The sequence below is a fragment of the Littorina saxatilis genome, linkage group LG3 (assembly GCF_037325665.1).
Source record: "Littorina saxatilis isolate snail1 linkage group LG3, US_GU_Lsax_2.0, whole genome shotgun sequence".
In the NCBI taxonomy this organism is placed as follows: domain Eukaryota; kingdom Metazoa; phylum Mollusca; class Gastropoda; order Littorinimorpha; family Littorinidae; genus Littorina; species Littorina saxatilis.
Window position 1 is genome coordinate 76747384 of NC_090247.1, and position 25000 is coordinate 76772383.

The 25000-nt window shown below is 41.1% G+C and overlaps 2 protein-coding genes across 3 annotated transcripts in view; one reads left to right on the forward strand and one right to left on the reverse strand.

Moving 5' to 3' along the window:
• The window catches only part of LOC138963298 (dystrophin-like), a 411116-nt gene that overhangs the window by 119320 nt on the left and 266796 nt on the right, over positions 1 to 25000 (reverse strand). The gene's annotated exons all lie outside the window — the stretch shown is intronic.
• Positions 11688 to 25000, forward strand: part of LOC138961026 (BUD13 homolog) — a gene marked incomplete at its 5' end in the record, with an annotated part of 13560 nt that continues 247 nt past the window's right edge. The window contains 4 exons of the mRNA XM_070332628.1: positions 11688 to 11751; positions 15953 to 16321; positions 21722 to 21868; positions 24593 to 24603. Coding sequence (XP_070188729.1) covers positions 11688 to 11751; positions 15953 to 16321; positions 21722 to 21868; positions 24593 to 24603 — 591 coding nt within the window. The remainder of the gene's footprint in view (positions 11752 to 15952; positions 16322 to 21721; positions 21869 to 24592; positions 24604 to 25000) is intronic.

Below are 25000 nucleotides of genomic sequence, written 5' to 3' on the forward strand. Positions count from 1 at the left end.
TTTTTCTCCTGTCACGAATTTGTTTAAAAAATAAAGAGCCAAAATGCAACACCATTTCCTGAATATTCGCTGACATGCCGCTTTTTGCTCTAATATGCATCCAATTAGTTCGTGAAGTTTTGTAGCATTGCGTCGAGAGAGTTGACTGTCAGGAAGTGATCACAACTCTATCACAAAATAAATCGCCAAGGCCAGTTCCATCTTAGAATCAACGTGCTCACGTGCAACAATTGTATTTGTTTTATTTTAAGGAAACGCATTTTACTGCATTATTTCAAACCCAAACCTTACCCTCTTCCCCACCCCGCCCCTTTAACGTATGCATTGTCTGTTTCTCTATGCTCACGACCATTCGCAAAACGACTTCTTTAGAGAGAATCAGGTTGGTGACCACGAAGTACAGTCTTCTGCTGCCACCACTCTAGGGGGGATTTCACCGTCTGGTAGTACTACCTATCGCGCCATCAGTCATTAAACAACGACATTATCTCTACCCTGAGATCTTGGCTGGCTGCGGAAGTTATAGGTCGGTCCTGATAATAACATCCGTTAACTGGGTTCAGTAGCTTGGGTGCCTTGGTACGAGTGCCAGTGTGTTCAGTAGCTTGGGTGCCTAGGTACGTGTGTCAGTGTGTTCAGTAGCTTGGGTGCCTTGGTACGTGTGTCAGTGTGTTCAGTAGCTTGGGTGCCTTGGTACGTGTGTCAGTGTGTTCAGTAGCTTGGGTGCCTTGGTACGTGTGTCAGTGTGTTCAGTAGCTTGGGTGCCTAGGTACGTGTGTCAGTGTGTTCAGTAGCTTGGGTGCCTTGGTACGTGTGTCAGTGTGTTCAGTAGCTTGGGTGCCTAGGTACGTGTGTCAGTGTGTTCAGTAGCTTGGGTGCCTTGGTACGTGTGTCAGTGTGTTCAGTAGCTTGGGTGCCTAGGTACGTGTGTCAGTGTGTTCAGTAGCTTGGGTGCCTAGGTACGTGTGTCAGTGTGTTCAGTAGCTTGGGTGCCTTTGTACGTGTGTCAGTGTGTTCAGTAGCTTGGGTGCCTAGGTACGTGTGTCAGTGTGTTCAGTAGCTTGGGTGCCTTGGTACGTGTGTCAGTGTGTTCAGTAGCTTGGGTGCCTTGGTACGTGTGTCAGTGTGTTCAGTAGCTTGGGTGCCTTGGTACGTGTGCCAGTGTGTAACTGTGATATTAGATGTGAATGCGTGATATATTGTGTAAAAAATTCCATCTCACACGGCATTCTCATTCATTTCACTGAAGAAGGGCGTGGCCCGAAAGTCTTTGGAACTTGGTGTTTACTGTGTTTTTTTCTAATTAATCGGCATTGATAGGTAACATGCGCCTTGAGTCGCCTTGCGTGGTGAGATACGTGCGCGATATAAATCCTCGTAAATAAATAAATAAATAAATTAGACTTGTGCAGAAAGGGAAGGAATGAAAAGAAAGAAATGAAGTCAACAAGAAATGAAGTCAACAAGAAATAACCGAAAAATAAAGACAACTGTGCTTATGGTGCGTAACTATCCAACTTTTTTTTTAAATGCACAGAAAGAAGACGTAAATGTTCTAACTTCAATTAAAGAAACTATACACACAAAAAGGCAAGCAGGATCCTGGATGCAACGGCAGTTTACAGAAGCATGTGATAATCGGAAACATACAATTTTCTCTTAACTGGATCAGTTTTTCCAAGATCAATATTTGGACCATGTTCTCTTCGTTAAACAGTTTAAATAGCTTCGAACACATCGCTAGGACAGCAAGCCTGGATCACTTCTAGAGTAGTACGGGTAGTGGTCTCTGGTTTGCCTGCATGGCTCTCCTTACCCCCCCCCCCCCCCCTCCCTCTTGTACCCTGATTCCCCCCTTCCTCCCTCTTGTACCCTGATTCCCCCCTTCCTACCTCTTGTACCCTGATTCCCCCCTTCCTCCCTCTTGTACCCTGATTCCACCCTTCCTCCCTCTTGTACCCTGATTCCCCCCTTCCTCCCTCTTGTACCCTGATTCCCCCCTTCCTCCCCTTTTCAATTTTGTCAAATGATAATTCATTAGTTGAAACGAGTTTCTCCAGCTTGAAGCTAATCATCCAACTCTGTCCTTTTTATCCATTTCTAACCTCCAATCCATCTGATTTTCTTTCTCTCGGCTTTTCTTTTATCTCTTTTTCTTTCGTTCTTTTTTTGGAAAACTAATAAATAAGGTTGAACGAACACCTGCAGCTTTGCATTAATCATCACAACCCACGTCTCTCCTACCTGAATGTAGGCTCGGTGGTGAGCAGCAGCAATGGCGGCCTTGGCGTTGAGCTGTTGGAAGGAGGTCCGCCCCAACCCAGGCAGGCTGTACTTCCACAGACGTTCCTTCAGCTCCTCAAGAACCAGCTCGTAATCCACGTCGTCGTCGTCGTCGTCTAGGGCGGGTCCCTCATCCAGCGACAGGTTGACAGCGTACTCCACTGGGTAGTCTCGGCCCTCCGCCATTCTGTGTCACAGTGTCCGCAACACTCGGCTTCTTGCACGTGCACTTCGTCACTGTCGAGTCATTCTGATTTTATGCTGAGTACTGTCTGTGCATTATCATCACTTTCGTTGCTCTGTGCTGTCTTCATTCTTGTCACATTCCTTCGGCTATCTCGTCATTTTTGATGATTTGCCTTTCCAAAAACTGAATTTCTGTAAGTGTTATTCCTCTCTCTGCGCAGTCTCGCTGTCTGTACTGGCATCAAACTCTTTCTGCTATCTCATCCATTTTTCTGCTATCTCATCCATCTTTCTGCTATCTCATCCATCTTTCTGCTATCTCATCCATCTTTCTGCTATCTCATCCATCTTTCTGCTATCTCATCCATCTTTCTGCTATCTCATCCATCTTTCTGCTATCTCATCCATCTTTCTGCTATCTCATCCATCTTTCTGCTATCTCATCCATCTTTCTGCTATCTCATCCATCTTTCTGCTATCTCATCCATCTTTCTGCTATCTCATCCATCTTTCTGCTATCTCATCCATCTTTCTGCTATCTCATCCATCTTTCTGCTATCTCATCCATCTTTCTGCTATCTCATCCATCTTTCTGCTATCTCATCCATCTTTCTGCTATCTCTGCTATAAATGATCTTATGTCTCATCCCGCGCCTTGCACTGTGTGTTAATACTCTACTAGTCTGTGTTTTAATACTCTTACTTGTCTGTGTTTTAATACTCTTACTTGTCTGTGTTTTAATACTCTTACTTGTCTGTGTTTTAATACTCTTACTTGTCTGTGTGTTAATACTCTTACTAGTCTGTGTTTTAATACTCTTACTTGTCTGTGTGTTAATACTCTTACTAGTCTGTGTTTTAATACTCTTACTAGTCTGTGTTTTAATACTCTTACTAGTCTGTGTTTTAATACTCTTACTTGTCTGTGTGTTAATACTCTTACTAGTCTGTGTTTTAATACTCTTACTAGTCTGTGTTTTAATACTCTACTAGTCTGTGTTTTAATACTCTACTAGTCTGTGTTTTAATACTCTTACTAGTCTGTGTTTTAATACTCTTACTAGTCTGTGTTTTAATACTCTTACTAGTCTGTGTTTTAATACTCTTACTAGTCTGTGTTTTAATACTCTTACTTGTCTGTGTGTTAATACTCTTACTAGTCTGTGTGTTAATACTCTTACTAGTCTGTGTTTTAATACTCTTACTAGTCTGTGTTTTAATACTCTACTAGTCTGTGTTTTAATACTCTACTAGTCTGTGTTTTAATACTCTTACTAGTCTGTGTTTTAATACTCTACTAGTCTGTGTTTTAATACTCTTACTAGTCTGTGTTTTAATACTCTTACTAGTCTGTGTGTTAATACTCTTACTAGTCTGTGTTTTAATACTCTTACTAGTCTGTGTTTTAATACTCTTACTAGTCTGTGTTTTAATACTCTTACTAGTCTGTGTTTTAATACTCTTACTAGTCTGTGTTTTAATACTCTTACTAGTCTGTGTTTTAATACTCTACTAGTCTGTGTTTTAATACTCTACTAGTCTGTGTTTTAATACTCTACTAGTCTGTGTTTTAATACTCTACTAGTCTGTGTTTTAATACTCTACTAGTCTGTGTTTTAATACTCTACTAGTCTGTGTTTTAATACTCTACTAGTCTGTGTTTTAATACTCTACTAGTCTGTGTTTTAATACTCTTACTTGTCTGTGTGTTAATACTCTTACTAGTCTGTGTTTTAATACTCTTACTAGTCTGTGTTTTAATACTCTTACTAGTCTGTGTTTTAATACTCTACTAGTCTGTGTTTTAATACTCTACTAGTCTGTGTTTTAATACTCTACTAGTCTGTGTTTTAATACTCTTACTAGTCTGTGTTTTAATACTCTACTAGTCTGTGTTTTAATACTCTACTAGTCTGTGTTTTAATACTCTACTAGTCTGTGTTTTAATACTCTACTAGTCTGTGTTTTAATACTCTTACTAGTCTGTGTTTTAATACTCTACTAGTCTGTGTTTTTAATACTCTACTAGTCTGTGTTTTAATACTCTACTAGTCTGTGTTTTAATACTCTACTAGTCTGTGTTTTAATACTCTACTAGTCTGTGTTTTAATACTCTTACTTGTCTGTGTTTTAATACTCTACTAGTCTGTGTTTTAATACTCTACTAGTCTGTGTTTTAATACTCTTACTTGTCTGTGTTTTAATACTCTACTAGTCTGTGTTTTAATACTCTACTAGTCTGTGTTTTAATACTCTTACTAGTCTGTGTTTTAATACTCTTACTAGTCTGTGTTTTAATACTCTACTAGTCTGTGTTTTAATACTCTACTAGTCTGTGTTTTAATACTCTTACTAGTCTGTGTTTTAATACTCTTACTAGTCTGTGTGTTAATACTCTTACTAGTCTGTGTTTTAATACTCTTACTAGTCTGTGTTTTAATACTCTTACTAGTCTGTGTTTTAATACTCTTACTAGTCTGTGTGTTAATACTCTTACTAGTCTGTGTGTTAATACTCTTACTAGTCTGTGTTTTAATACTCTTACTAGTCTGTGTTTTAATACTCTTACTAGTCTGTGTGTTAATACTCTTACTAGTCTGTGTGTTAATACTCTTACTAGTCTGTGTGTTAATACTCTTACTAGTCTGTGTTTTAATACTCTTACTAGTCTGTGTTTTAATACTCTTACTAGTCTGTGTTTTAATACTCTTACTAGTCTGTGTTTTAATACTCTTACTAGTCTGTGTTTTAATACTCTTACTAGTCTGTGTTTTAATACTCTTACTAGTCTGTGTTTTAATACTCTTACTAGTCTGTGTTTTAATACTCTTACTAGTCTGTGTTTTAATACTCTTACTAGTCTGTGTGTTAATACTCTTACTAGTCTGTGTTTTAATACTCTTACTAGTCTGTGTGTTAATACTCTTACTAGTCTGTGTTTTAATACTCTTACTAGTCTGTGTGTTAATACTCTTACTAGTCTGTGTTTTAATACTCTTACTAGTCTGTGTTTTAATACTCTTACTAGTCTGTGTTTTAATACTCTTACTAGTCTGTGTTTTAATACTCTTACTAGTCTGTGTTTTAATACTCTACTAGTCTGTGTTTTAATACTCTACTAGTCTGTGTTTTAATACTCTTACTAGTCTGTGTTTTAATACTCTTACTAGTCTGTGTTTTAATACTCTTACTTGTCTGTGTTTTAATACTCTTACTAGTCTGTGTTTTAATACTCTTACTAGTCTGTGTTTTAATACTCTTACTAGTCTGTGTTTTAATACTCTTACTAGTCTGTGTTTTAATACTCTTACTAGTCTGTGTTTTAATACTCTTACTAGTCTGTGTTTTAATACTCTTACTAGTCTGTGTTTTAATACTCTTACTAGTCTGTGTTTTAATACTCTTACTAGTCTGTGTTTTAATACTCTTACTTGTCTGTGTTTTAATACTCTTACTAGTCTGTGTTTTAATACTCTACTAGTCTGTGTTTTAATACTCTTACTAGTCTGTGTTTTAATACTCTTACTAGTCTGTGTTTTAATACTCTACTAGTCTGTGTTTTAATACTCTTACTTGTCTGTGTTTTAATACTCTACTAGTCTGTGTTTTAATACTCTACTAGTCTGTGTTTTAATACTCTTACTAGTCTGTGTTTTAATACTCTTACTAGTCTGTGTTTTAATACTCTTACTAGTCTGTGTTTAATACTCTTACTAGTCTGTGTTTTAATACTCTTACTAGTCTGTGTTTTAATACTCTTACTAGTCTGTGTTTTAATACTCTTACTAGTCTGTGTTTTAATACTCTTACTAGTCTGTGTTTTAATACTCTTACTAGTCTGTGTTTTAATACTCTTACTAGTCTGTGTTTTAATACTCTTACTAGTCTGTGTGTTAATACTCTTACTAGTCTGTGTTTTAATACTCTTACTAGTCTGTGTTTTAATACTCTTACTAGTCTGTGTTTTAATACTCTTACTAGTCTGTGTTTTAATACTCTTACTAGTCTGTGTTTTAATACTCTTACTAGTCTGTGTTTTAATACTCTTACTAGTCTGTGTTTTAATACTCTTACTAGTCTGTGTTTTAATACTCTTACTAGTCTGTGTTTTAATACTCTTACTAGTCTGTGTTTTAATACTCTTACTAGTCTGTGTTTTAATACTCTTACTAGTCTGTGTGTTAATACTCTTACTAGTCTGTGTGTTAATACTCTTACTAGTCTGTGTGTTAATACTCTTACTAGTCTGTGTGTTAATACTCTTACTAGTCTGTGTTTTAATACTCTTACTAGTCTGTGTTTTAATACTCTTACTAGTCTGTGTTTTAATACTCTTACTAGTCTGTGTTTTAATACTCTTACTAGTCTGTGTTTTAATACTCTTACTAGTCTGTGTTTTAATACTCTTACTAGTCTGTGTTTTAATACTCTTACTAGTCTGTGTTTTAATACTCTTACTAGTCTGTGTTTTAATACTCTTACTAGTCTGTGTTTTAATACTCTTACTAGTCTGTGTTTTAATACTCTTACTAGTCTGTGTGTTAATACTCTTACTAGTCTGTGTTTTAATACTCTTACTTGTCTGTGTTTTAATACTCTTACTAGTCTGTGTTTTAATACTCTTACTTGTCTGTGTTTTAATACTCTTACTAGTCTGTGTTTTAATACTCTTACTAGTCTGTGTTTTAATACTCTTACTAGTCTGTGTTTTAATACTCTTACTAGTCTGTGTTTTAATACTCTTACTAGTCTGTGTTTTAATACTCTTACTAGTCTGTGTTTTAATACTCTTACTAGTCTGTGTGTTAATACTCTTACTAGTCTGTGTTTTAATACTCTTACTAGTCTGTGTTTTAATACTCTTACTAGTCTGTGTTTTAATACTCTTACTAGTCTGTGTTTTAATACTCTTACTAGTCTGTGTTTTAATACTCTTACTAGTCTGTGTTTTAATACTCTTACTAGTCTGTGTTTTAATACTCTTACTAGTCTGTGTGTTAATACTCTTACTAGTCTGTGTGTTAATACTCTTACTAGTCTGTGTTTTAATACTCTTACTAGTCTGTGTTTTAATACTCTTACTAGTCTGTGTTTTAATACTCTTACTAGTCTGTGTTTTAATACTCTTACTAGTCTGTGTTTTAATACTCTTACTAGTCTGTGTTTTAATACTCTTACTAGTCTGTGTTTTAATACTCTTACTAGTCTGTGTGTTAATACTCTTACTAGTCTGTGTTTTAATACTCTTACTAGTCTCTTACTAGTCTGTGTTTTAATACTCTTACTAGTCTGTGTTTTAATACTCTTACTAGTCTGTGTTTTAATACTCTTACTAGTCTGTGTTTTAATACTCTTACTAGTCTGTGTTTTAATACTCTTACTAGTCTGTGTGTTAATACTCTTACTAGTCTGTGTTTTAATACTCTTACTAGTCTGTGTTTTAATACTCTTACTAGTCTGTGTTTTAATACTCTACTAGTCTGTGTTTTAATACTCTTACTAGTCTGTGTTTTAATACTCTTACTAGTCTGTGTGTTAATACTCTTACTAGTCTGTGTTTTAATACTCTTACTAGTCTGTGTTTTAATACTCTTACTAGTCTGTGTTTTAATACTCTTACTAGTCTGTGTTTTAATACTCTTACTAGTCTGTGTGTTAATACTCTTACTAGTCTGTGTTTTAATACTCTTACTAGTCTGTGTGTTAATACTCTTACTAGTCTGTGTTTTAATACTCTTACTAGTCTGTGTTTTAATACTCTACTAGTCTGTGTTTTAATACTCTTACTAGTCTGTGTTTTAATACTCTTACTAGTCTGTGTTTTAATACTCTTACTAGTCTGTGTTTTAATACTCTTACTAGTCTGTGTTTTAATACTCTTACTAGTCTGTGTTTTAATACTCTTACTAGTCTGTGTTTTAATACTCTTACTAGTCTGTGTTTTAATACTCTTACTAGTCTGTGTTTTAATACTCTTACTAGTCTGTGTTTTAATACTCTTACTAGTCTGTGTTTTAATACTCTTACTAGTCTGTGTTTTAATACTCTTACTAGTCTGTGTTTTAATACTCTTACTAGTCTGTGTTTTAATACTCTTACTAGTCTGTGTTTTAATACTCTTACTAGTCTGTGTTTTAATACTCTTACTAGTCTGTGTTTTAATACTCTTACTAGTCTGTGTTTTAATACTCTTACTAGTCTGTGTTTTAATACTCTTACTAGTCTGTGTGTTAATACTCTTACTAGTCTGTGTTTTAATACTCTTACTAGTCTGTGTTTTAATACTCTTACTAGTCTGTGTTTTAATACTCTTACTAGTCTGTGTGTTAATACTCTTACTAGTCTGTGTTTTAATACTCTTACTAGTCTGTGTTTTAATACTCTTACTAGTCTGTGTTTTAATACTCTTACTAGTCTGTGTTTTAATACTCTTACTAGTCTGTGTTTTAATACTCTTACTAGTCTGTGTTTTAATACTCTTACTAGTCTGTGTTTTAATACTCTTACTAGTCTGTGTTTTAATACTCTTACTAGTCTGTGTTTTAATACTCTTACTAGTCTGTGTTTTAATACTCTTACTAGTCTGTGTTTTAATACTCTTACTAGTCTGTGTTTTAATACTCTTACTAGTCTGTGTTTTAATACTCTTACTAGTCTGTGTTTTAATACTCTTACTAGTCTGTGTTTTAATACTCTACTAGTCTGTGTTTTAATACTCTACTAGTCTGTGTTTTAATACTCTACTAGTCTGTGTTTTAATACTCTACTAGTCTGTGTTTTAATACTCTACTAGTCTGTGTTTTAATACTCTACTAGTCTGTGTTTTAATACTCTACTAGTCTGTGTTTTAATACTCTACTAGTCTGTGTTTTAATACTCTACTAGTCTGTGTTTTAATACTCTTAGTCTGTGTTTTAATACTCTTACTAGTCTGTGTTTTAATACTCTTACTAGTCTGTGTTTTAATACTCTTACTAGTCTGTGTTTTAATACTCTTACTAGTCTGTGTTTTAATACTCTTACTAGTCTGTGTTTTAATACTCTACTAGTCTGTGTTTTAATACTCTACTAGTCTGTGTTTTAATACTCTTACTAGTCTGTGTTTTAATACTCTACTAGTCTGTGTTTTAATACTCTACTAGTCTGTGTTTTAATACTCTACTAGTCTGTGTTTTAATACTCTTACTAGTCTGTGTTTTAATACTCTTACTAGTCTGTGTTTTAATACTCTTACTAGTCTGTGTTTTAATACTCTTACTAGTCTGTGTTTTAATACTCTTACTAGTCTGTGTTTTAATACTCTTACTAGTCTGTGTTTTAATACTCTACTAGTCTCTTACTAGTCTGTGTTTTAATACTCTTACTAGTCTGTGTTTTAATACTCTTACTAGTCTGTGTTTTAATACTCTACTAGTCTGTGTTTTAATACTCTTACTAGTCTGTGTTTTAATACTCTACTAGTCTGTGTTTTAATACTCTACTAGTCTGTGTTTTAATACTCTACTAGTCTGTGTTTTAATACTCTACTAGTCTGTGTTTTAATACTCTACTAGTCTGTGTTTTAATACTCTACTAGTCTGTGTTTTAATACTCTACTAGTCTGTGTTTTAATACTCTACTAGTCTGTGTTTTAATACTCTACTAGTCTGTGTTTTAATACTCTACTAGTCTGTGTGTTAATACTCTACTAGTCTGTGTTTTAATACTCTTACTTGTCTGTGTTTTAATACTCTTACTTGTCTGTGCATTATTTCTCTCAGATCAGTCGTTGCAGGTCTCACTTTGTTTTTCTCACGATGTCTTTGCGTTGTCTTTTAATCAATTTTTGTTATACTTATTTTATCATGTACTTAGACATGTCATGTGCAGTCTTTTGCGGGCTACACATTTCAGCGCATTATCCTTATGTTCCTTGCACTGCACTGTCTGTCAAGCTGCATGAAGACTTACAGCATTGTTTTTTTTCTTTTAATGCTAACTGTCTTTGTAAAACAAACATTTGAGCTCTTCGTGTATCACCAGGCTTTTACAAGTAACCCGTGTTTTGCTCGCCTAGTCTGGTTTTACATCTCACACTTGGCACGTGCACACTCGTTACGTCACTTCCTTCCAAAGCGGAATTCGTCAGGAATTATCAAAACACAAAACTGGTGCCGTTGTTCTGATTTCCCACACGTTGAGAAGATTGGCCATGTCGTCCACAGCCTCAAAGCTGGCACCGGCTTTAACAGATCAGTCACGGTCTTTGACTTTCAGGACACAATCTCTGACCATCGGATTAGCACAGAAGCCAGAGATCCTAGATGACGCACGAACTGTCTTGCTGTATCGTGACCATCACCTTGTGTCGTGTTATCGTCACGTGACAGTCAGAACATCAGGCACGTGAAGCCAAAGAAAAGATGTTTGGCAAACCACACGCGCTTCGTCTTTAATTAGTAAACGACAATCAGACCGATCTTTGATCCCAGGCCGTTCGTTGACTGACCGAATCTCTCCATCGGTGCTAGAAGATGTGAACAGTCTGTTAGCTGTCTAATATAACTTGTATTTTTCTGAACAACCACAATATTATCACTTGTGATGTCGCTGTTTTCGCTGTCTAGTTCCAAAGAACGCTTTAAACACATATCACGACTAAAACACACCTGTCCTCAGGTAATTCTGAACTTGCAGAGACTACACTTGTCAACAAACACTAATTGCAATCTTCATTAGATACGGATAACTAAGCTAACAACCAACACACACACACTCCCATGATTCTTGTCAAAAGCTATATGTCTGGCCATGCTGAATGCTGATATAAAATGACCCAAGGTTTTGAAACGCTCTGCTGACTGTGTACTTATGTCTCTCACATTGTGCAAGTGCTTCAGTGGAGCAGCTGCCGTCAACAGAACATATCAATCAAAGTCCTGGCTTTCTAGGAAGATCCTTTGTCAGTCAAGTCACTTTTTGCAGTTGGGTGGCATCAACAGAATCGCTGCGTATGCGAAACAATTCAAACTGCCTACAAGACGAGAGGGAACATGTGGCAGGTGACAAGGAGGTGGGGGGGAGAGAGAGAGAGAGAGAGAGAGAGACAGAGAGAGGGAGAGAAAGACAGAGACAGGGAGAGAGAGGAGAGAGAGAGAGAGAGAGAGAGAGAGAGAGAGAGAGAGAGAGAGAGAGAGGAGAGAGAGAGAGGAGAGAGAGAGAGAGAGAGAGAGAGAGAGAGAGAGAGAGAGAGAGAGAGAGAGAGAGAGAGAGAGAGAGAGAGAGAGAGAGAGAGAGAGAGCTGTCCATTGCAGACATCTAAATTCATTACTCCAAGTGCAAAACTCCTGGAGCACAATCTGATATAATTTTTTTTAAATCATAAAGAACAGGATGCTTAAACAGGAAATATTCCAAGTTTTCAAAGCACACGATGGAGAGTAACATTTCTATTCGCACTACAAACAACCAAAGCTGTCACAATCCTCAAGTGATGCTCTTCACGAGAACTCCACCTAGCGGATGACAGCGACGTCCCCAGAGAGGTCAACGATCACTGTTCGTAATCTACACACACAACAAACTACCAAGGTCCACGATCACTGTTCGTAATCTACACACACAACAAACTATCAAAGCTGTCTTAATACACAAGAGACGCGGAGAGATTGTTGATCACTGTTCGTAATCTACACACACAACAAACTACCAAAGCTGTCTTAATACACAAGAGACGCGGAGAGAGTGTTGATCACTGTTCGTTATCTACACACACAACAAACTACCAAAGCTGTCTTAATACACAAGAGACGCGGAGAGAGTGTTGATCACTGTTCGTTATCTACACACACAACAAACTACCAAAGCTGTCTTAATACACAAGAGACGCGGAGAGAGTGTTGATCACTGTTCGTTATCTACACACACAACAAACTACCAAAGCTGTCTTAATACACAAGAGACGCGGAGAGAGTGTTGATCACTGTTCGTTATCTACACACACAACAAACTACCAAAGCTGTCTTAATACACAAGAGACGCGGAGAGAGTGTTGATCACTGTTCGTTATCTACACACACAACAAACTACCAAAGCTGTCTTAATACACAAGAGACGCGGAGAGAGTGTTGATCACTGTTCGTTATCTACACACACAACAAACTACCAAAGCTGTCTTAATACACAAGAGACGCGGAGAGAGTGTTGATCACTGTTCGTTATCTACACACACAACAAACTACCAAAGCTGTCTTAATACACAAGAGACGCGGAGAGAGTGTTGATCACTGTTCGTTATCTACACACACAACAAACTACCAAAGCTGTCTTAATACACAAGAGACGCGGAGAGATTGTTGATCACTGTTCGTTATCTACACACACAACAAACTACCAAAGCTGTCTTAATACACAAGAGACGCGGAGAGAGTGTTGATCACTGTTCGTTATCTACACACACAACAAACTACCAAAGCTGTCTTAATACACAAGAGACGCGGAGAGAGTGTTGATCACTGTTCGTTATCTACACACACAACAAACTACCAAAGCTGTCTTAATACACAAGAGACGCGGAGAGAGTGTTGATCACTGTTCGTTATCTACACACACAACAAACTACCAAAGCTGTCTTAATACACAAGAGACGCGGAGAGAGTGTTGATCACTGTTCGTTATCTACACACACAACAAACTACCAAAGCTGTCTTAATACACAAGAGACGCGGAGAGAGTGTTGATCACTGTTCGTTATCTACACACACAACAAACTACCAAAGCTGTCTTAATACACAAGAGACGCGGAGAGAGTGTTGATCACTGTTCGTTATCTACACACACAACAAACTACCAAAGCTGTCTTAATACACAAGAGACGCGGAGAGATTGTTGATCACTGTTCGTTATCTACACACACAACAAACTACCAAAGCTGTCTTAATACACAAGAGACGCGGAGAGAGTGTTGATCACTGTTCGTTATCTACACACACAACAAACTACCAAAGCTGTCTTAATACACAAGAGACGCGGAGAGAGTGTTGATCACTGTTCGTTATCTACACACACAACAAACTACCAAAGCTGTCTTAATACACAAGAGACGCGGAGAGAGTGTTGATCACTGTTCGTTATCTACACACACAACAAACTACCAAAGCTGTCTTAATACACAAGAGACGCGGAGAGAGTGTTGATCACTGTTCGTTATCTACACACACAACAAACTACCAAAGCTGTCTTAATACACAAGAGACGCGGAGAGATTGTTGATCACTGTTCGTTATCTACACACACAACAAACTACCAAAGCTGTCTTAATACACAAGAGACGCGGAGAGATTGTTGATCACTGTTCGTTATCTACACACACAACAAACTACCAAAGCTGTCTTAATACACAAGAGACGCGGAGAGATTGTTGATCACTGTTCGTTATCTACACACACAACAAACTACCAAAGCTGTCTTAATACACAAGAGACGCGGAGAGATTGTTGATCACTGTTCGTTATCTACACACACAACAAACTACCAAAGCTGTCTTAATACACAAGAGACGCGGAGAGATTGTTGATCACTGTTCGTTATCTACACACACAACAAACTACCAAAGCTGTCTCAATACACAAGAGACGCGGAGAGAGTGTTGATCACTGTTCGTTATCTACACACACAACAAACTACCAAAGCTGTCTTAATACACAAGAGACGCGGAGAGATTGTTGATCACTGTTCGTTATCTACACACACAACAAACTACCAAAGCTGTCTTAATACACAAGAGACGCGGAGAGATTGTTGATCACTGTTCGTTATCTACACACACAACAAACTACCAAAGCTGTCTTAATACACAAGAGACGCGGAGAGATTGTTGATCACTGTTCGTTATCTACACACACAACAAACTACCAAAGCTGTCTTAATACACAAGAGACGCGGAGAGATTGTTGATCACTGTTCGTTATCTACACACACAACAAACTACCAAAGCTGTCTCAATACACAAGAGACGCGGAGAGAGTGTTGATCACTGTTCGTTATCTACACACACAACAAACTACCAAAGCTGTCTCAATACACAAGAGACGCGGAGAGAGTGTTGATCACTGTTCGTTATCTACACACACAACAAACTACCAAAGCTGTCTCAATACACAAGAGACGCGGAGAGAGTGTTGATCACTGTTCGTTATCTACACACACAACAAACTACCAAAGCTGTCTCAATACACAAGAGACGCGGAGAGATTGTTGATCACTGTTCGTTATCTACACACACAACAAACTACCAAAGCTGTCTTAATACACAAGAGACGCGGAGAGAGTGTTGATCACTGTTCGTTATCTACACACACAACAAACTACCAAAGCTGTCTTAATACACAAGAGACGCGGAGAGAGTGTTGATCACTGTTCGTTATCTACACACACAACAAACTACCAAAGCTGTCTCAATACACAAGAGACGCGGAGAGAGTGTTGATCACCGCTCTTAATCGTGATGAGCGAAAAGAAGAAGTTTTAACGGCAAGCGAGACCCCCCGAAGACCTCAGTTGCTGCCTTTTTCAATGGAAGCTGTCACTGACAGTTTTTCCACCTCAGACGGCAGACTTGAGTGTTTGGTTTTGTCATGGAAAAGGAGAAAAATCAATTTGTGAGACTGCAATAAGCAACGACGGTCCTTCCCTCTCCCGCTCTCTGCGTCGCCTGGTGACGTCTTCAGACTTTTTATCACGTCTTTCTTCCCGAGGTTTTACTTCCTGGGCTGTTACCATCTTCCAGTCCAATATTCTCATTGCCCCTCCCCTTTCTCAGCCTCTGGCCTTACCCCTCCTCCCCTCCCCCTGTCCATGTTCTCTCCTTTACCCACCTCAAGCCAGGAACCATTCTCTCATCTTTTTCGACTTTCCCCCCTCTCTCCCCCTTCTGTCTTGCCCCCTCCCCTCTTTCTCTCCCTCACTCTCTCTCTTTTCCTCTCTCACCCCCTCTCTTTTCTTTTCTCTCTTTTTCTCTCTCTTTTTCTCTCACCCCCTCTCTTTTCCTCTCTCTTTTTCTCTCTCTCTCACTCTCTGTCTCCCTCTCTCCCCCTGTCCAACCGTCCACTCTCATCCTTTCCCTGTGCCAGGAGGGAGGGGAGGTAAGTGTGCTGAACGTAGTGCCTAACGTAGCGTGGGGCCCTTGGAGTTTCAATCACACTTAGACAACTGCACGGCGTGAACATGTCAAAGGGACGTAAGTTCTTGTTGAAAAAGAGAAAGAGAGAGAGGGGGAGGGTCCTGACAGACCGAAATTACGTCTCTCTCTCTCTCTCTCTCTCTCTCTCTCTCTCTCTCTCTCTCTCTCTCTCTCTCTCTCATTCACAGCCAAAAAGACAAGCAGGCACACATACAATCAGACAGACAGACAGACTGACAGTCACGTATAGAGAAACATTGGAGTATTTGGTTCGCATTATCCCAATTCATGCTCAAAGAACCACAAGTCTCACACAACTCACAGCGAATGGTCCGACACCGCCCCGCTCACACCACGACACCGCCCCGCTCACACCACCCCGCCACGACACCGCCCCGCTCACACCACCCCGCTCACACCACGACACCGCCCCGCTCACACCACGACACCGCCCCGCTCACACCACCCCGCTCACACCACGACACCGCCCCGCTCACACCACGACACCGCCCCGCTCACACCACCCCGCTCACACCACGACACCGCCCCGCTCACACCACGACACCGCCCCGCTCACACCACCCCGCTCCCACCACGACACCGCCCCGCTCACACCACGACACCGCCCCGCTCACACCACGACACCGCCCCGCTCACACCACGACACCACCCCGCTCACACCAAACAATGGCTGTTGTTTTACAATCAATTATTACAGTCCAGAGGGACAGCCAGGTGTAGCTAAACGACCACAGCACCACACCAAGCCACCATCCACTATCATCAATCATGCGTGAAGCGGCGGCAGACACACTCGGGTGGAAGTGATGCTACCGACACTGACGTTGTCTGACCACAAGCCGCAGGTAAGCGGCAAGCGGTAGCGGACATCAGTCCATACACCCGCCAACGATGACCCCACTGGGTGCCGCGACATTCTCTCGGTGTAAATGCGACTACCGATTCTAACGATCAAGGACTGAGTTTTGGTGTCTCAGTTACGGAGAGTATTCCCCAACTTGTAAGGGTCCAGAAATCTTTTCTTCCGTTAGTAAGATCAACATTTACACGTTTACGTTGGGGAATATCAGTAGAAAACATTCTGTGTTGCCTGACAAAAATTTGTTATTTCAGTTGTAATAATATATTTAAGTAAAACGTTATCAACTGACATGCAGCAGTTTGAATCGCTATACGGAGCAGTTTGAATCGCTATACGGAGCAATCTGCCTATATAGACTCTCAGCTCTGCAGAACACACAACCTAGCGAGTCTCAAGAGCAAGCACCAAAGAGCTTCCCCATGCAATCGTCTGTAAGCTGTGTCTGTAAGCTGTATCTTATACAACCGGAAACTACTATCATACAATCGTCTGTAAGCTGTATCTGATACAACCGGAAACTACTATCATACAATCGTCTGTAAGCTGTATCTGATACAACCGGAAACTACTATCATACAATCGTCTGTAAGCTGTATCTGATATAACCGGAAACTACTATCATACAATCGTCTTGTATCTGATACAACCGGAAACTATACTATCATACAATCGTCTATAATGCAATCGTCTGTAAGCTGTATCTGATACAACCGGAAACTACTACCACTTACTGCGACAAGTCTGCGTGATCTAAAATTGACTGGGCGGCATCTAGTGATAGATTCACACAACAGACAACGACATTGCCAAGTCATACATGTTCAACCCTGTCACAGTTTAAGCCCTACCATTCTCCGACAAGCCTTTAGCGAGCTACCGTGAATCAGTCAGCGACTGTTGCAGACATGAGTTGTGATGATATGCGTCACGCGATGGCTTGGAACTGTCAGCTAATTTTATCCAGCTCAGTGGCATGAGGATATTGGTACAGCAAAACCACCCCGTTTATACTCACCCCGTTTAATACTCACCCGTTTAATACTCACCCCGTTTAATACTTCCTACTTTAAGACTCCATTCCTTATGACCCTATTTTCTCAGACTTTCTGTTCCTTATCTGTGTAAATTGACCTCCAATTTACGACTCCCTCAGTTATAAGACCTGATTTTCTCACATTTCTGGAGGTCTTAAAAGGGGGGATCCACTGTCTGGTGTTGGTTGGATGTGGAACAAAGTCGATGGTCATTCACGCACGCACGAGCGCGCGTGCCAGCGCCCGCTCCCCCCCCCCACACACACACAAAACACAAACTAAAACGGAATGGGCGGAGTAAACCAGCTCGCCAAATAATGTCACCTCAACAGGCATCAATACCATATTGTTGAAAGCCCCAGATAAATCACCTGCCGCCGAGTATAATACATAGTGTGTATTTATTCAGCAGCCCCCAGAGCAGTACAATAGCACTTTTCTCTTCCCCTTTACATTCCTGGGAGAGCGATTGCACGTGCATGAACACCACGTGCAACATGGCCGTGTGACGCTGGCCGCATTTTGCTGTCAATCAGTCCACAAGAACGCGCTGCATTTCGCTGTAGCAAACTGGAGGATCAATGCCGGCCTCCCGAATCAGGCAAGAACAAAATAATAACGCATAAAAGACGACGCCGCCCAGCTAGAAAAATCTATTTATTTTCAACTCTGCTGCCGAGGTCCGTGCTTGCAGAAGCATTATCTGGATCGCTGCTGCAATCAAAACGTTTTATCTCCATTCTTTTTCGTCTGTTTTTGCCTTCTTTGCATTGCTAGCGAAGTTTTGTGGCGGTGCAAGGTGACGGCACATGACGGTAGCCACTTGTGTCTTCCATTTTGCAATTCATTTTGTGTCTTCCTTTTTCTTGGAGATTGATGTTGCTGGAAAACGGTGCCATTGTAATTCTTCTGTATGGATTTTGCTGTGAACATTCGCTAATTACTATTACAATTCATCTAAGCCCCACCCATCCACTAGCTCTTCCCTCGCGTCACAGTATAATGACGTCACTATGCACCGTGACACCTTGCATTGAGCACGTACAGCGAGACAGAGATATGTGTGGACAGCGAACCAGACAGAGATTATGTGTGGACGGTGTGATTGACCCAAGTGGCTGTCGTTTTACCGTCTAACCGCAATCAATTATTGACGACGACCTGCCAGCCTAGACCTTCCCCTCCACACACACACACACCTACACAGCCAAGCAACCCTGCTGGTGGAATGTCTGTCATCAAATACACGTGTCTGCATCTCTGTTTCTGACAACGATGGTACGGTGGAACCTGCCATGGTGACCACCTCTTTGCAACCAACACCTGCTCATTGTGACCACCTCTTTGCAACCAACACCTGCTCATTGCGACCACCTCTTTGCAACCAACACCTGCTCATGGTGACCACCTCTTTGCAACCAACACCTGCTCATTGCGACCACCTCTTTGCAACCAACACCTGCTCATTGCGACCACCTCTTTGCAACCAACACCTGCTCATTGCGACCACCTCTTTGCAACCAACACCTGCTCATGGTGACCACCTCTTTGCAACCAACACCTGTCATGGTGACCACCTCTTTGCAACCAACACCTGCTCATTGCGACCACCCCAAAGGATCCCCGAAGAGGTTCTTTCCTATATACTTTACCGTTCCATAGCGACCGCCTATTTTAGAATGACCACTTTTGACAAGTCCTTTGGAAGACAGGTATGACTTTAAACTAAATTAGGATGGAATGAAATGGCATCAATAAAACCTGACACAACAAAACCGCTAAAACTGACATTAAAAAACACCAGGGGTTGCATGCACACTGCTTAAAATGTCTTTATCCCCGAGTACGCTAGTACTTGGGCTCAACAGACTTTAATTGTGTGTCTGTGTGTGTGTGTGTGCATGTGTGTGTCTGTCTCGACTTAACAGCTTATTGCTGGGAAACTACTGGGCGCAGTTCGTTCAAAAGTTGATACACTAACTTGATAATAGGTCCGATTGATCGTATTAAAACTTCATAATGTTACCTGGGACCTAAATGCGAAATAAACCACAAAAACGACTTGGCGGTGGGAGGAATTCACACGGAGCAACAGCCAGCCAGGCAGCCTGATAGAACAGCCAGCCAGCGTCACACTGGGCCGGCCTGAGCGACACATACGCTGCGTGTGCCAGTTCGCGTGCTGCGCGACCTAATTTTATGAACGAGCGAAGTTAGCACTGTAGGCATTTGAGTTTAGATCAAAAGGGCTCGATGTTTCAAGCCATTACGATCTAAAGTCAAACGCCTGTGGCGCACAGTGAAAGGGAAGCCAGCCGGCTTCTTACCTCTTGGAACGTAAAGAGAGGCTGTGACCTTGACATGCACGAGCACTTTGGAATCAAGAAGCCACAGACCCGCGCACCAGACATTTATATTGTTAAGTTATGAAGAGGGTCGGCAGTATATTTTTCACTGTGATCAAATAAAAGAGAAAGGCCAGTCACCACGCACATCCTCGGCTCGCATGCAATGTATTTATATAGCAAAGGGAATGCCTGTAATTCACACAGAGCAATCACTTGGTCTTAAACGTGCACAAGACAAAAACTTTCATACTGGGGGAGCGAGCCAGTCTGAAGAGTACTCGGGTCCAGCGCGAGCGTTTTTTTTTATCAAAACGCGTAGGCCTGCAACTCTACTTCCGTTGTCGATGGCGTGTTTTGTAATAGATTAAACAAAAGTAAAATTGGTGAAAAGGAGGAAAAAACACGCATAGCTTTCAGGTCATCAAAAAAGCCAGAAGATGATAGAACAGAAAGAAAGAACCTGCATCTGATGCCGTGTTATTCCTGTCAGCGACAACAAAAGCCGTGGCTGAATAAAGTTGCAACTGTGATCAAAAGATATAGGGGACAGCAGGATCGATAACTCTCTCTCCCCAGCAAGCGTGCCCTGACAATGGCGGCAGACGATTCGTGTCTCGACTGACAACACCCGCAAACTCTCTCGTGTGAATGCGCCCTGCAATGGAGACTCTGCTACACTTCACTGCAGACACGAGGATTTTCCACCAATACAACTCAATGCTTTAGACCTCAGGTGCCAGGCAAGCAAGCAAGCAAAAGAGAGAGAGAGAGAGAGAGAGAGAGAGAGAGAGAGAGAGAGAGAGAGAGAGAGAGAGAGAGAGAGAGAGAGAGAGAGAGAGAGAGAGAGTCTGGACCGACAATACCATCTATTATCAGAAAAAAAGGCATCTCAAGTCTCACCGCTATACCTTACAGTGCCAGTGCACTGCTTTAAAGGAAGCATCGGGAAGGGGGGGGGGGGGGGTGGGGCGCTTGAGGTCGCAGTATTCCCATACGACTCAATGCAATAAACAAGGTAAATCCAAAACATAATGCTATAACTGCCTTGTCCATTCAGGTTCGCATCTCTATTGGTGTACTGGGTTGAATGACAACACCAGTAAATTGTGCGATCCGAAGGCGCTCCCAAACCACAGAGATGGAGACATAACTATAATGCTATACACTGATTTATAGGGGACATAACCATAATGCTGATACACTGATTTATAGGGGACATAACCATAATGCTGATACACTGATTTATAGGGGACATTGACAGTAGTGGTTCTGCGGGACTCCAGTTAATAAACAGGACAGTGACCACAAACACGACATAAGCAGCTTGTTTATTCCACGAATCAGCGACAGGGATCACTGATAAACGACCCACGGAGACAGATAGCAGAAGCTATATGTTGCTGGATTAGGGAACATTGTTGGAAAAGCTACAAGACACAAGCTGTACACAGGCCGTTGTCGCTCTTTCTGAGTTGAATGCACACAGCCTCACTATTTGCTCTGAAAGGAATCTGTAGACTGGAACACCGTATCACTATTTTATTATTATTGCAGAATAGGCTTTACAATTTGTTTAAATGCTCAAATTTTAAATTTATCCTCGAACCTAAATGGGACAGTCAAACAGATTATCAGGACAAATTTGCTCACTGACAGCAAAGCTAATGCTGGAGGGCCAAGGCAATAAGGACTGATGACATGCTGACATCCCAGAGTAACGGAAACAGCAGAAACTCTGCATGTAAGCAGGGTGACACAAGGCCACTCAGAAAGATCATCCACCATAACAGCTCTCCTCCACCATAACAGCTCTCCTCCACCATAACAGCTCTCCTCCACCATAACAGCTCTCCTCCACACATCAACAGCTCTCCTTCACACATCAACGGGTCCTTGACACACGTGACCTTTGCTTCAGGTGACACTCCACACTCGCCAACACCGTCTTCCATCTCTACCGTGACAGTGATAGCTAGTACGTTACAATGGCTAGGTTGTCTGACCACTGCGCTCTGATCTTAATGCCAGATTATGATTGCGTGCCATGGCCATTACAAACACTCATGCAAAGAACTTGGACAAGGTGTTCCAGATAGGAGCGTTCTTCTCTTTCTGGTCTTCCTGCATTCTATGACCTTGAAACACACTACTGCAAGAATGTGTGTGGTTCATTCTTCATCTTCTCAAATAAATAGCCAACGTTCGCACTGTACACTTGATCATGTAAAAGTACTACGCAATGGAAATAAACGAAAGCTTTTGCTTTTAGCCCCAGCTGCACAAACGTGTCATTCCGACCCGTAAGGGTGTCACCTGTAGTTCATCCTCTTGGCTTTTTTCGTCGATATTCAAAGTAGTGCAATAAGTTATCTTCAAACATCTCCTTCAGTGGTCACGTGCATCCAATTTCAGTGCAGAGCATGCAGAATGCACAATGTTAGGCTGACAAGAGATCGAGGGAAGCTTGACACCTCAACAGCATGTTCCGCGACGTCATTATCCTCTCATCTGCCTGCAACCTGTCGACATCTTGACACTACTAACCAGCCACACCCACATCTTGACACTAATAACCAGCCACACCCACATCAGTTCCTCGTATTGTTCGCTGACACAAGAAGAGCAAAGCGTCTTTTGACTATTGGTAGACACAGCAATTATACACATTATACAGTACACTTCTTGGTATATTTCTCTGAAAAAAAGACGAGAAGTGCATCGATTGCAGAAAGACACATATGCCGATAATAAAACATAGTTCCCTTCTGGCCACAGGAGAGCTAGCAAAGCATCTATTGACAATTGGTCAAAATAGCAATTCCCGGTTCCCTTCTGACAACAGAAGAGCAATGTATCGACAGTTATCAGAAACTATATCAAGATTATACCGCACAGTTCCTCCCTGATTTATCTCCAGGAAAAGAAGAGTATAGCTGACAGGCTGCAGACAGGAACTGTATATATATACAGACAGCACGCACAGTGCATTATATCAATCCCCCATTCAACACACTCACCATAATACAATACCGAACAGAGGGCGATCATACCGAGGATACTCTAAGCTGAACAGAACCTCACACCCCGATTCCCCCAAGACACTCCGCGCAGAGAAATCGACGAGGGGGGAAGCCTAAATGACAGGGGCAATATTTTCAACGCCGGGCGATGAGAGAGGGTCCAATATTGTTCCACATTGATCTCCGATTCTCTTCCCGTTTTTCCCGCCCCTCCCCGACCGTTTGCATTCCTCCATACAGCGGTGACCTCCTCGCTCTGATTGGGCCGCTCCTCGCCGTCAACCTCGGAACAACTACTTCCGGGGTCGCACCGCTGCCCACAGAACTCAGGACAATTCTCTCTCTCTTGGGTCATCGACAGCGCACTTGACACATTTTCTGGGGTCGCGGGTTGTTCTTTTCTCTCTTTCCGTCGATCAATCTTGATTGGTTTCAATTTCTAGCGGCCGCGATTCGCTTACAATTGATCGGTTTTCGCGCTATCGCAGCAGGGTTTCTTCTCTCAAGAGCAGCAGTGGGGGAAAGTTATTGTCGAGGGTCAGACGTCCCCCCCCCCTTCTCTCTCTCTCTCTCTCTCTCTCTCTCTCTCTCTCTCTCTCTCTCTCTCTCTCTTTCATGGTTCGATAGCACTTCAAAGGGTCGCGAGCCACTCATGAAAAATAGATCTGAAGACCCAGACAAAAGACAGACGCCGGCCACAAAGAAAACGACCAATACTGCCGTGTTGAATGTTTGCTAAGCCCGACCTTACCCAAAGCAACACTTGATCGTCAAAAAACCCGGCAACTGAAAACTAGCAGTATCTATCAATGCTACGAACATGCTACCGAACAATCACACCTCATTTATGATTTCTCTATTACGGTTCTTCACACACAGGAAATGCGACAAATTTAAGCCTGACAGCAGATTATCTGATCAAAGGATTCTAGGAATCACACCCGACCTCGTTTGTGCCTTACGCTTTGTCTTACTGTATTGCGTTTGGTTTCAATTCGTATTCGAAGAACTACAACTAACAAAGCCGCATACAATAATTGAATCAATGGCGTACAACAATGTCAGCTTATAAACGTGCTCTTTAAAAAAAAAAAAAGTATAAGATCGGATTTGGTCGACTAATACAACGAATGTCAAAAGGACTGCACTTCACTCGTACACAGTTTTAGTCTTGTTTGTCAGACATAAAAACGAACAATATAAAAATCAGCGATTTAAGAACCCAAAATGAATGATATCTGACATATGATGCAGTCCTGATTCACCCACCCCCTCTCCATCAATTAATCTAATTTCAGTCTACCTCGGGTCTTGTTCTGCGCAGATGGGATTCTCAAAGACAATTTCCTGTCATAAAATACGAGAGAGGCGCGTGCCATTCATCCAAGTCAGCTATTGGTTTATTTTATACAATCTGCGTCATTACTTCCAAATACTTTATTATATGTATGCCTCCGTCAAGGATTTCGTATAAAGTTCCTGACGGTTTAAATATTTTTTTTAACCATGTGTGTTCTGTTGTAAGGTTTAAAGGACACCTGTCATAAAATACTCATCATACCTTTTCCAACTCAAAATCAAAACTACGAAATGTCGTTATTGGGAAGACCTCTTGCGCTGATAACGCACCCAAACACAGAAGCTCCACAAGTAATGTGCTCTCAGTCACACTGACACAGAAGCTCCACAAGTAATGTGCTCTCAGTCACACTGACACAGAAGCTCCACAAGTAATGTGCTGTCAGTCACACTGACACAGAAGCTCCACAAGTAATGTGCTGTCAGTCACACTGACACAGAAGCTCCACAAGTAATGTGCTCTCAGTCACACTGACACAGCAGTTCTCACTTTACTGGACGCACGTGCAATAGGAACAGTGCACACGCCTCACCATAATCCTCCTTGTATAGTGAAACTCGAAACCACAATACCTTCCTTTCTTGTCACACCCAGGGAGGGTGAACTGAAACGCGGTCACATCTCACAATTGCTGAAGAAGAAGAATAGGAAGAAGGAAGAGGAAGAGAAGCGCGCAACACACGGCTGTCACCACTATCAGGTCACGGCTACATAGCACGTGCAGCAC